The sequence below is a fragment of the Xiphophorus maculatus genome, chromosome 23, assembly GCF_002775205.1.
Source record: "Xiphophorus maculatus strain JP 163 A chromosome 23, X_maculatus-5.0-male, whole genome shotgun sequence".
NCBI lineage: Eukaryota > Metazoa > Chordata > Actinopteri > Cyprinodontiformes > Poeciliidae > Xiphophorus > Xiphophorus maculatus.
In genome coordinates, this window is record NC_036465.1 from 3,190,432 (window position 1) to 3,204,668 (window position 14,237).

A 14,237-nucleotide genomic window follows, 5' to 3' on the forward strand; every position below is an offset into this window, starting at 1 on the left:
ACTTCTCTTCATCTCTATGACATTCCTTTTTACTAAGCTCACACAGATATGTCATTTCTTTATCTGATAGTTTGAACTGCTGAAAGCAGATATTTAGATGGATGCCATAAAATGCATTTTTTATTCCTTAACATCTGAGATTAAATCAGACTGAGCTTTATTTCCATTTCAGGTCTTTTTGGAATTCTAAGATTATTTCTTTTTTGGTGATTGTCAAACTTATGCAAGTTTTGTTTTTACTTCAACTTCCCATATTTTATTTTGTAGAATTGTATTTTTAACTTCAATACTTAGGGCAGATGTTTTCTTTTACAACAGAGTACTAGAGCCACTGTAATAAAAATAAACAGATAAAATTACAAGAATAAGATCCTACATTCATAATATTACAAGAATAAAGTCATGATATTATGAATTTCTTCTTGTAAAGCAGAAATCATGCATATAGAAACCATACTGTAAATACTCTAGTGCTGGAATATTTTCTAAATGTTATCTGCAGTTTTTTCCCCCCCATTTGTCATTAGTTGCATAAACTATCTGAAAAGATTCTTGAACCATAAATGAACTTAAAGCATTTAAAAAGAAGTGCAAATGATGACAATTCATGCGTTTGCACTTCATTTTAAAATGTGCAAAAATTCGGAAACAAGGAAATTCAAAGCAAAAATACCTGAAAGCTCAATGTGGCCATAATAATTATTAGTATTCAGAGGTGAAATGAGTCAAATTATAGAAAAGTTACTTGATCACAGGCTTCAAAAACAGCCATTATCTCAACACGGTCTTTCTTATACATGAAAGTTGTAGTAAACACATTATGTATAATAATATTCAATATGCAGTCACACCATTTTTCAGACCTTAAATTTTTTTGCCCCTGAAAACTGGAACAAAACAAAGCAACAAAAATCTTAATCGGGATAAAGTCAGTTGCAGGATAAAAAGAATACATGTACATAATGTAAATAAATATATTGTTTAAAATGTTTTGTTTAAATTTTTAATCTAGCCTTTGATTTCTAAAGATAAGTCAATTCATATGTAGTATTTCAAACCGGACACCAAGCAGAACGCAGATGCAGAATTTTCACTACATTTGTTGTAATTAAGCCTCTGCAGATGTATCTGATATTCTGGATCAGTTTCAGTTTACGTCGAGGAGAATGTGACACAGCTGGTGCATCTCCTAATACTCACTGAAAGACCTGCTGAACATACATGTACATCTGACTGTACTTTCAACATATTATGTCAAGGAGGACAGATACTTTTCTTCAGTTCAATCAGTATAAAAGTCAGTTTTAGTTTCTATCACAGACATTTGAGAAAGGAAGGGCAGCCTGGGGTTAAAGGCTGGCAATGACATCAACATATTGAGTTATTTTAAATAAAAATTTGATTTTTTTTCCATTTCACATCCATCCTACTTTAAGCAAGTTTTCACTTTAATTGTTTGGTTTTATTCATACTCAATTTGATCTTGTAATATAATCTATAATTTTCTGTTTTAATTCTCTTATATTTTATATCTCATCATTTAGTTTCCTCTATAGAGAGTTTTTATGTAGAATTGTGATGTTTTCATGACGTTTATATTGTCTCTTGGGGATTTCTCATGATATTATGACTCTCTATTAAAGTTAATTACAATCACTTTATTTACTTGTCTCTTCATTTTGTTAAGTGATTGAGCTACATTATGTTTTCTTTGGTTTTAAATTCTATAAATCACATTATGTTTGTTGGGCTACATTGTATGAAAACGTGCCTTATGAATAAACGTTGAAAACTTTACAGGAAACAGTTTGATCTTAAAACCAAATTGGTTGAAAGAAGAAAAGAATAAAATATTCCAAGATGATTTAATATTCTGTTTCGACTCTGACTAACGCAGGATTTCTAATCAAACTCTCATGCTTTGACCTTAAATAATTTTGATCATGAGCACTCTTTCTGCATGTTATATTTGTATTTCATCATAACAAAATAATGAAAAAGACTACAATCTGGACCCTGTTTATCTCAGCTTCACATCCTTTAATTTCAACCTAACAAGCAGATCTGTGTTTGCTTTGATGGCTTAACTTCAAATCTGCATCATCCGCCACACTGCATAGGTGAATTCATCAGTATGAATCACTTCATGCTGATAAAGAACTAAAACATAAGATTCTGCACCTTTGATGCGGAATCTGAACATCTCCACTTAAATTGCATTTTTTAACACTTTCAACAGAGTCGATCGCCGACACGACGAGCGGTCTCTAGAGGATTAATTCTTGTGCTAGAGTTCTTATTAACAGTTGAAAACAGGGGATACTCATCTCCGTTCTCCTGAGAACAAACCTGTGCATAACATTGAAGTGTCAGGTATTTATTTTAGCATTTCAATTCAGAAGGGAAAGCTAAGATTTATTACACATAATGATCTATTTCAAGAATTTTTTTTGTTAATTTTGATGAATATGGCTTACAGCAAATGAAAATGCAATTCCTCATATAGAAAATTAAATTCAACCAATCAAAAGATTTTGATAAAGAAATGTGAGTGTGTACCAAGGAAAATAAAGTTCATCCTCTCTAAGGTTGTAGTTGCTGTCTGTGCTTTGTGAGTTTCCCACTGTTAAAATGTTCATTGCTTCCCAATCCTCTCAAGGCTTCCATATTCCTGTTGCTTGAGTACCTTTTGTTTTCATTCAACTCACCTTTCTATTTCTGAGAAACTGGATTTTCTATTAAAAATGAACATTGATCAGAGACAAAAGATCCAACTTTGCAAAGCTATTAAATGCAGCTGCTAAAGCAACCTGAGCATCCACAACTCTGATCAGAGTCATCGGCTGATCGTCTTTATGCCACTGCAAGCATGGATGGTACAAAAAGGAAGCTGACTACTGACTGCAAATACTGTACAGTGAATGTACATTCCACAAGGCAGATGTATGGTATTCTTCAAAGCATTTTTAGGTTTCATTCCAGTCCGTCCAAACTTTATTTATAAGCACTGAAAACAACCTGAACAGGAACAAATTGCTGTACAGTTAAATATGTTACAAAGCAAAAATCAAAAGCATTAAAAGTCACAAAATACAAGCAATCAGCCAAAAAAGCAGGATGAAAATCATCTAAAAATATAAAAGTGATGTAAAATCAACATCTATAGCATGTTAAACGTTAGCGTAAACAAATGGGTTTTAAGAATTTTAAAACAGATAGAAGAGATGCCTGTCTAATTTTCAGGAAATCTTTTCACAATTTGGTAGCTGCTACAGCAAAAGCCAGATCCAGATTTGTGACAACTGGCTTAATATGCTGGACCAAGCCATCTACAAACATGTTGGGGTCTCAGGAGTGGGTTTACCAAAAATCACCACTTTGTCATTTTTGTCAATTAATATATATTTTTTAATTCGGCTAGTAAAATAACAGTCAGCCTGTAAATGACATTACAATTTATTAACATGCACCTGTATCCTGCTTCCATTAACCTTTGAAATTTTAGGATCACTGCAATACTTTTACAAATCTCCTTAGTGAATGCATTAACTCTGGATGATAAGCCTCGAGTCTATTTCTAAAGCAGCTGTAAGGAGAAATCCTGAGAGGCCTTCAGCATCAGTATGCAGCAGAGCTTCACAGGATGCTTAATTGGACTTATTTTATCTCAGCTACCATGTGGAAAACTTATAAAAAAGTAGCTTTCTGCAATAACTGATCACAGATCACTTAGTCTGGCTGTGTTTAATGTGTTTGTCATATTTCTGCAATATAACATCGATTTAGACAAAAGTAAATTGTATGGTTCTTCATTTCTTGTTTAGTAATTAGTGACAAAGCTTTCTTTACAATGAGACAAAATGAGGCATCTGGTTCTGTGTGATGTGTGACAAATACATTCATCACTTTGATTGAACAGATTTACTTCAGAAAAACAATAAATCTGTTATGCACATACAACCAGCAGCTGAACAGCAGCAAGAATTCAAACAAATTTAAGCCAACAGCTTGAAATGGATGAAGAAGCATATGAAATGTCAAACGCTGGATAAGTAGAGCAGACTTGTTAACCCTGGGCTGCTAAACAATCCCCACAGACGAGAAAGCATTTCCACCTTTTTTATTAAGTGCATGTTAAAGTTAGGAATTCAGAACTCAACCTTCAGATGCAAAATCCACTCATTTAAAAAGAATCAACCATCTCACCTCAGAATTTCAGCAGAAATGTGAACTCAGTGAGAAATATCTACTCACCCTGTCTTCATTTCTTTATCATGAAACTGGGGCTTTTAATCAGAACTAATGACGCGTGGCAAAAGCTGCTCGCTGTTCGCCTTCTTTTTTCATGTTTGTTTCCACGTAATCCAATATTGCATAGTCAGCGGCATTAATTAAAACAGTAAAAATAGTGTCAAGATAATTAACTTTTTGGATTGTAAATAATTTATAGAGACAAGTTAATTAGTACTCTGAACGTTTTCATGCTTTTTTCCAAAATGTGTTTATCGAATCAGTGCTTTGATTTCCCTGCTTCAAATACCAGAACCATTCAAAAACCAGAAATACATTTTAATATGATTATTTTCAAGTATTTGAGAGTTCTTCTGGATATGTTTTGAGCTGTTTTTCGTGACCTTTTCCCTGAAACTCAGACACTTCACAGCTTCCTGTGACAATCCTCTCCCTTTGTTTGTGCAGATTTAAGGCTTCCACTGACAAACACAGCAGAGAAGCCCCAGAAGACAATCACGCCACAGTCAGGGTGGATTTTTTCTCGCCTCTATGAAAGCTTATCTTTTTTTCCTACTGAATGCAAAACACAATGTGATGCTACAGTTATACTTTAAGCATATCTGCCACTTAAACGAGCTTTGGCGCATGTAAATTCATGGTTCCCTTCCGTTATTGAGTATTGCCACCAAACTGTTAGCATCAATCAACATCCAACTGCATTTCATCTCTCCTCTTGTCAAGATTTATGTTGTTTGTTGTGGTGTTCTAAAAAGGGAAGTCCTGATGCAGTTCCAAGTATCAAATCCCATGATTAGAGTCTTGGTCATGGGATCTTTACAGTGAGTAGTATCAGAATCTCTGACTCAAATCAAATCCCAGCATTACTGTCTGATTTTATGTTGGCTGCAAACAAAGTTTGCGTGCAAACTGAGATGCAACAGATTAATAGAATTAGTGAGGGAAAAGGGAAGGTGCTTTGACTTTCAAAACAAACGCTACATTTATAAAGCAGGAGACCATTTTTCCTGCACGTTTGGTCAGTAAAATTAACTGCAAGTGCACAAAAGTAGTTGTAGGAGCTGAATTATCAAAAAGTCATATCAAAGAAGAGAGTAAACATGTAAGCATTAAGAAAACCGCCATGTGGAAAAATAACAAGAAAAAGACAGGATTCCTGCTGAATGTGTTGGCAGAATCCGGATATTGTTGAAAACATCATGGCTGGGTGAGTTTATGCAAGACTTTTTATCGTGAATCACCCTGTGACTCTTCATGGGCAAATGGCTGATTTGAAATCATTCATCAGCATCTGTGACAAAAATACTGATTGGGGAATGTCTAGTTATAATTATTTTATGACAAGAGACATGATAACAAAGAGAACTGGTTTTGCATTTGTTAATGTCTTGGAAGAAGTGGAACATGATATTATGTGGCTGATCATTGTAAAAGGCCCTAAAAGCATGATGAAATATTTGAAGGTCTAGGCTAAATCCTATAATGTTCATATATAATATGTGTTTTTTTTTACATTGAAAAACAAAATTAATTTTAAATTTATTTTGATACATTTATTTTATTTTGCGTGTTGTTTTTTTTTTTTTTGTTCTTTTTTTTTAATGGACTGAATTTACTACAGTGTGATAGGTGATTACTTTGGGGTGTGGTCACTCCAAACCCTAGATCAGGATAACAAATAATCTGGTGGAGGTTATTTGATAAAAGAACCAATCAGGACTGAAAGGCACAGCAGAAAATGAAGTGGATGTAGTCGATCTCCACGTTGTAACACACTGGTCATACTCCACACTTTCTACATATCTTAGGGCCATTTGGTCTTTTTACAACTATGACTTTTGATACTAAAAGCAAGAAGCAAATCATCTGTTTTTGTTAAAACCCTGAAGGGGTATTAAGAATTTTATCACTGTGTGACAAAAGACCAGGTAATTTCAACAGTTTAAATGACAGAGCGTGTTTCAGTAATGCATATCTATAAATAAATACAAGTTAAAGTGAGGTAATAATGCCCAGCGGTAGTGGAATAACCTTTTTTACTGTAAACACAATAAAGGAATGACTGAAGGAAAACATTTACATAAAATACTTATTTAAACATTTTAATAATTCATGTATATCATTTCTAACACAATAAAAGACCTGCAGGTATCTTTGCAGCAGACTTTGTGTAAATTCCCTTTACTTACTTTAGGATTGTTGATTATAAAACAGATTGAACCTTTTTAATAAACACATTCTAAACACCTACAATGGAACATGCTGGAAAATAAATTGATCAATTAGAAAACCATTTTAACACCACTTCTCACTGCCTGTGGATGGAAAACTCAGCAGGGGTTTTGACAAGTAAAAGCCTGTTGAATTTTTGCTCTGCCACGCGGGCTGGATAACGGCAAACTCCACTTAATGGAACCACCATTCCCAAGAGGCGGCTTGACTGATGTCTAATTATAATCTTCCAGAAAGTAACAAGTGTAAGTCAACCAATTTCAACACTTGGCAAACTTTCTGTATATGTAGGCATTACAGCAGACTCAGAATCAAACAAGATGAGGACTTCATGGAATTACAAAGAAAGAATGAAATGAAGAGTAAAACTGCCATGAAGTATTACAGAAAAAAAGAAATAGGGAGAATCTATGTTGTAACTTTCTCTGAATTAAGATTTATGTCAAAATGATAAAACAGAGGAAAACACATTTGAGGAGAAAGTGAATTTTAGAAAACCTCTTAAACAAGCCAACCAAACAGAAGGATGTACAGCATATTAACTAGGCTTAGATGTAAAAAAACGATTTAAACACAAACTACCAATTTTGATGATGCCTCTGAAATAAAATGTAAACTCTCACTGAAAGTGAAGCAAACTTAGAGACAAAAGCACTTTTATGACAGCTAACATTCCTGCAAGCCTTAGTTCATAAAGACGCAAAAATAAACAAATTGCATCTGCTGGGGCTTAAAATTAATACGTTGACACCCTTAGAAGGGTGAGATAAGTTCCACCACTGGGTTGAACAAACACTTCACTTCAGAGAATTAGAATTTCTTGATGTATTTAGCAAGGATTTCAGATTTTACAAGGTTTTTCAGCTCATTTTCAGTTCAGTACTGTAGCATTCCCATTCATCATCTAAATCTGGAGATCATCTCCAGCAGACTGGGGTCAAGAGGTGGGGTACACCATGGACAGATCACTTCATTTCTTCTTGCTGGAGAGCAACTGTTCAATATTTTCAGATGCTTATTTGATAAGCCACTTCATTTTGAACATTCATGTATAGAAAGGTTTCTAAACTCAGTGAACAAAATAGCAAAAATCTCGTAAATTGGAGCAGGTCAAGTCTAACCTGAAACATGCCAAATATACAGTAAGTCAACAAGCTTTTACCTGAGCACTAAAAAATGAAGGATAAAGCATATCTCCAGTCCAGGTACTGTGCAGTTTATGAACTCAGTGCTTTTGTCAGGGTTCCTTTTTCCTGAATTACATCACCCATGCTGTGTATAGAGCTTTGGCTGAGAAGTCAAGAAGAATGTTTTACAACAACCTTCAGTAAATCTGGCTTGGTCTTTCCCTTAACAGCTACATTGTCAGTGATGTTAAGGTCAGACTAATTTTTGTCCTTAAAGCAGGTCATTGGTACTTTTGGCAGTGAGTTCAAGTCCTGCAGAAAAATGAAATTAGCATATGCATAAATCATGTCAGCAGAAGGACATGATTCTGCTGACATGAATCAGCAGAATCATGTCTGCTGATTTCTCTCTTCTGCCAGGAGATCTGCTTTCTCCTGGCAGATCACTGTGTTGACTGTGGAGATCAGAAACACAATGAACTAACACCAGCAGACACCACAGAACAGAGAATGAATGAATCATACCATTGAATTATTGTCAATCACTATATCGTTACTTGTTATATTTGGTGGAATTTACATCTGACTTCAGATCATTTATGTTAGGAAAATGTTAGATGAATGCAGGTTCAGCAAATATTAAAAAAAAGTCAGCTTGAGGAGTACTAATAGATGAAAGGTGGTTTTTAGTCTTGAAGTTGGTACTATTAATAAAAGCAATAACATTTAAACTTTTATTGCCTATTATACTTTAAAAAGCCCTAAAAAACAAAGATGCTGGCACCTTGCATGCAGCTGTTCTTAAAACCTTCCTAAACATTATTAAACTTGACCAAGTACAGTGGCTTTAAAAGACATTCTGTCAGCATCTGTAAGCAGGTGAAATTACATTTACTTAACCACTTCAAATAAGTCACTTTCCTGTATTCATGCTGGGATATTTGCTGGAGGCATGAATATGACCATTTCCTGTTTTGTGCCATTCTGTTTTTGTTGGCTACTGATGAGAGACCTCCGTCTGAGCATGAACGGCTTCAACTACGAATAACTCGTTTTAGCAAAGTGCTGATGGCAGAGAACACTACAGACAGGAACACATGTAAACACACAAAAAATCTGTTTAAGAGCACTTGTGAACATTTTCCCTCTGAGCTATTTAAACTAATGCTGTTCCATTACTAAGAGGAGTGCGGACTGAAAGGATTTTTTTCTAGATATAGGTATGTCTTAGAACTCTTATGGATATTGGATGCAGCAATAATGCATGACGGGTGCAGATTACAACATCTAAATAAAAGCATAACCATCTAACTTCTGCATAAATTATGCTTCATCTGCTGAAATAAAACCACAGGGCCATATGGGCCAATATGAACAGCAACAGAATACTTGAAATCATACTGGTGTATTGATAGGATACAGTTGAACATATATATATTTTTAAATACATTGTGTAAAAAGGGAATTCTTTTGTTGCATTAAATCAGACTAAACCTTCCTCATTTTCGATTGGTCTGGATTAGCTAACAAGCAAAATTATTTTGTTTATTAGGTAGGAATATGAAGAGAGATTATATCTCATCACATAACCTGCGTTGTATGATCTGCTCAACATTCAAAATGCTATTGCAGCTGTAATAACAGCACAAGGGTGCACAACTTCTAGCAAGCAGAACTTCTACAGTTTGATTTTTACAGGCTTCAGTTCTGCCCCGCCCCCATCATTTCTGTCCAATGGGAGCAGTGATTGTATAGTCCGCATGCAAGAAAGCATAGTGTAAAAGCAAACCGCACCAAACGAACAACAACAAAATAACATTTGCTTTTGGTGTGAACCAAACAAGCAGACCAAAGGACTTTCCTGGTGTGTACACACCCTAAAACTATTAAACAGTATATACATAAACTTTTGAATTTGAAGTAAATAAACAATGCCCTCTCTCTTTATTCTGACATTAAGCAAATAGAACAAAAGAAAGCAATATATATATATATATATATATATATATATATATATATAAACTGTGATTATAAACATTGAGTTTTTACTGTATAATATGCTTGATCTCTGACTGACATTTATTAGGACGATGATGCCCTGCAACACATGACACATTACCTGCTTACCCAAAGTGCTTTGCACTTTGCAAAGTGCAAAGTGCAAAGCATTAATAATGCATTAAGCCAAAATTCAGCAAATTATTCTGTGATGACACACTGCTCCCCATCAGTGATGTGGCAAAAAATGTTCATATCTCTGCAGTCATCTAATTAAGACATCACTCCTCGTAAGACATTATGTTATGGCTAGCTGAAACCAACTGATTCTCAAACCACTTCCAGCCTTTGCAATGGGAGGAATGAATAATTTACGGACGTTTAGTCCTCATCTCATGTCCTGACAAACTACATTGCCATGCTTTGAACGTTCGACAAAGGTGTGCAGTGGGGGAACCTTTGGCAGAGCAAAAAGACAGGTGCCTTTTTCATGGTTGGTCATTTCTGCCTTTACTGCCATTTTGTTCCAGATGGCCCCCATAATTTCAGATACACTGAATCAACTGATTTACTTTGTGATGTGGCACAGTTTATGACAGCATTTAAGGAATTTGCATAGAATTTTACGGCTGCCTCTTGGAGATTATGACAGCAATAAACCAAATAATTGTACCACAGGCTACGTCTTCCTGCCTTGTACACAGTAATGATGGTCTAGAAGGGTGGAAGAAAAATCTGCAATTTACAGTACATGTAATCAAAAACACATCCTCAATACTATGACTAAAAATACACATTCCAATTACTGGATTATATCAGCAGCTGGGCACCAGCCCACTCGTGTTTAAAAAAGAAAAGCTGCTGCTCTAACCACATGTCACATTATACAACCGTTTTATACCTGTGTACCAAAGAGCAGCAGTAGTAATAAAATAGATTAGCCATGCTCGGTAAATCTGATTGACTGGTGTTTCTTAAATCAGCCGGATAACATAATAAAAAAGTACAGCTTTTTCAATTAGCTTTTATTTCCTGCCGTGAATATTATAGGTGTTGTTAGATGATTACAGGTCTCAAAGGGCTACTGTGTGCAGCTCTGCAAGTTATAGAAATCTTAGATAAGTTTAATTTCCATGTTTATGTGCTTCTGCACTGTTCAATCCTTAGATGAATTATCTGTAAGCAAGCATTGGTTCTGAAGCTGTAAGCAGATTCCACATAATTTCTGGAAGAGATTCATTTCTAATCTTTGATATAAATGTGTCAGATATTTGAGATCTCAGAAAAACTTGTTTTAAAGCTGCAGATTTGTGGTGAAGCTACAGTGATGCAACTCAATCAGTTTCTCTAAAAAACTCAATCAGGCAACTGCAGCTCCAAAATGCAGCTGCCAGAGTTCACACAGAGTTAACTCCACTGGCTCCCTGTTAGTCAAACTATAGATTCTAAAACCCTCCTAAATGCATTTCTGATTTACTTGTCAAATAGGGAGCATGTACTCGTGTCTTCAGAGACATGCTTGCTCTGTGTTCCCAGTACCAGAACTAAACTAGATGAGACAACCTTTAGTTTCTATGCTCCTCGGCATTGGAACAAATCCTCTGAAAACCTGAAATTTGCAGAAACATTTGGTTCCTTTAAATCAAAACAATATTTGTTTATGGCAGTTTATCAAATAACTTGACTAATAATTAAGTGGCTGATGAGACTTCCAGTATTGCTCGGGAGGTAGAATCCGTGAATACTTGAGAGACCCTCTAAAAACACTTAAGATAAAATATAAATATATCTTTGTATGGATGAATGTGTTCATTGGAAACGGTCTGAAATTTGTAATTTTTTTACAATTGGTTTTTGGGTGGTGCTATAGCGGCCTTTTCCCATTTTTCTGACAGGAAGGGTGAAAGAAAGGGGGGAGACATGCAAAGGTACTGAGGTCAAGAATCGAACCCGGGACAACCGTGAGGAGGACTACAGACTCCTCATACGGGGTGCCCACTAAACCAACGCAACGCCCAGGGGAAACTGGGTGTCGTTTTACTGTAAAACCTCTGCAGTCTTTCTTATATATCCTCTTGGGGTGATGGTGCAGTGACAAGAAAAATGGATGGTGCTACTGGATTGGCTGTTTAGCTAGCAAACACCAGCCACCATCATGTCAAGTAGCATTGCATTTAGGTATTTGAGTTTCCCCAGCAGAATTTTTTTTCATACACCACAACAAATCTACAAATATTAAACAGTGAATAGGCAGGGTTCGTTGTATGTATTTTTAAAATTGTGAACTTGTTATCTATTTGTTAATTTTACAAACTTACCACTAAAATAGCTTATAGCCTTGAGAGATCCCCAAAGGTCACAGAGAGACCTGTCTGCAGTTTCCTCCATGACCAATGAGGTTACATGAAAGGAAACATGAAAACATCCAGCTTTCATGACTACTGCTTACTCCTGCTTAGTGGTTTGAAGAATTTATAAAATCTTTATTTTATAAATAAAATTCAGAGCTATAGTAACCTCAAAATATTTTCATGCTGGTTTTAATCCAAAATAGAGTGAAAGGTTATGAAATGGCCATAAAGCATTCTAGCTGAATACACAAAAAATCCCAAGATGAGTTGAGTTGTTGACTGAGTCATAATGAACACATTGTCCATCTGAGTCTGCAAATGTTAATTTGAATAATTACCGAAAAAGTAATTCTGAGAAAACAGCTTTAATGGATTGGTTCAGGCAATTATTTATTCATATTAGCAACAACTCAAAGTGGAAAGTAAGAAAAAAAGAACTGATAGAGGTGAATAGAGCAGGCTTAAAGAAACTGCCCCACAGGGCTTGATTATTTTCAAATTAAATAGCCCATTTCCTTGTGAGGAGTTCAGATGGGAACCTGGAAACGATCTGTTTGCTAGAAAAAAGAAGAAGATGGAGTAACTCAACTCTTCAAGAAAGCTCAACTCCCCCCGGATTGGCTGGGGTTCCTTTCTTTTCAAGACTTGCCAGAAGGGCTTTTCACCCACACACACATTCACCCACAAACAACTGAAGTGAAGTAGACAAGACTCCCACAATGCCATTTCTTCTCATGACTTGTGTTTTTTTTCTCCAAGAAATGATTCATATACAAAGGGTTGATGGGATAAAGGTTGATTATAAATTCTCTTCCACTGCTAAATGTGTCAACCCAGCCAAATGTCAGAGGATATTCTGTCAAAGGATATCGAGTTGACTGCAAATGTCAGGCGAGGAGGAAACATCAACAAGAGCAAGGGGAGGAAACAAAAGGAGGAAACTAGTGCACATGTGTTGGTGTGATTCACATTTTGCAGAGTACCTGTCATCATTATGTTGTGTAATGATGGAGGATTTGGTTTGAACTGTTTCGGGTTTTGTGACCTGTTTTCTTTGGAACAAATTCCACTTTGAACTCCTTATTTCATCTCCATCAACAGACCAGCAACACTCATTTGGCATCAAACAGTTCATCCCACAGAGCAAACGTTGGCAAGATATAAAACATATTTTTACCAAATATATAAGTGGCCAAGAAACTATTAGTAGCACAATTTTTAAGATGTGTTTTGTCAAACCTTAGTCCATTCGCCATGAAGTTAAAACTACTAATTAGAGCTAATAATTCAAAACAGAACGAAAGCACAATATTAGGATGACAAGCATGAGTGACATGAAAATTTAATTGAGTGAAATTTCAATATGTCACGGCTCTTGTTTCTGTTGCATGCTGATCACTGCAAATAAATTAGACCGAACAGATGAAAATGATTTGGACACTACTAGCACAATGTTTCAGCCCCAGGATCAAATTGGTTTTAACATCTTTAATAGAACACATCAAGAATCATTAAGCGGTACTGACGAAGGCACAGGGAACTAAATATTTGTTTGTCATATGTGATCTGCCTTCTTGTGGGGATAGAAAGTCTCACTGCAGCTATAAATTGAATTCTACTTTCTGGGTTTTTTTTTTTGCTTCTGAACGATTTTTTTGTTGTGTTCGAAAGAAAAATTCAAACTCACCAAAGGCTGTGTAAAATTCCTCCTTTGTAAGGTGCTCATCATTGTTAATGTCATTGTACTTCAGCAGATCGAACAATGTGCACTCAGACACATCCTTGGACAGACCTTCATGCTTGATGACCTTCAAAGAAAACACAATGTTCTGTTATAGATGGCAGACGAGCTTCTTGGATTTTGTAGGTGTTATTTTTTTTCTTCTCACACTTTATTATATACTTCACAGTATAATGAGTCAGGCACTTAGTTGTGGAGATTGAATTTCCTTTGTGCATGGCAAATACATCACATGACAATCAAATTTGTGCACAGAATTTATTTTACTTTGTGAGAACAGAACAGGATGCACTGAGCTCAGCCAAATCAATGCATACATATGAAGATTTCTGTCTATATTTGGACAACATCACATCATTGAAACTCTTTTAATCACAGTGACAGACGACCTTCTCATCGCACCAGTTAATGGACTCTATTCAGTACTAGTCCTTCTGAACCTCTGTACTGCACTTGACATCATCAACCACATCATCCTACTACAGAGATTGGAACAGCTAGTCGGGATGAATAATACTGCTTTCCAGTGCTTTAAAT

At 35.5% G+C, this 14,237-nt stretch overlaps 1 protein-coding gene across 2 annotated transcripts in view; it reads right to left on the minus strand.

The window, feature by feature from the left end:
- The window catches only part of fstl5 (follistatin like 5), a 189,934-nt gene that overhangs the window by 69,774 nt on the left and 105,923 nt on the right, over window positions 1–14,237 (minus strand). For both annotated transcript variants that reach the window (XM_023328922.1, XM_005800578.2), the window contains exon 6: window positions 13,647–13,767. In XM_023328922.1, coding sequence (XP_023184690.1) covers window positions 13,647–13,767 — 121 coding nt within the window. The remainder of the gene's footprint in view (window positions 1–13,646; window positions 13,768–14,237) is intronic.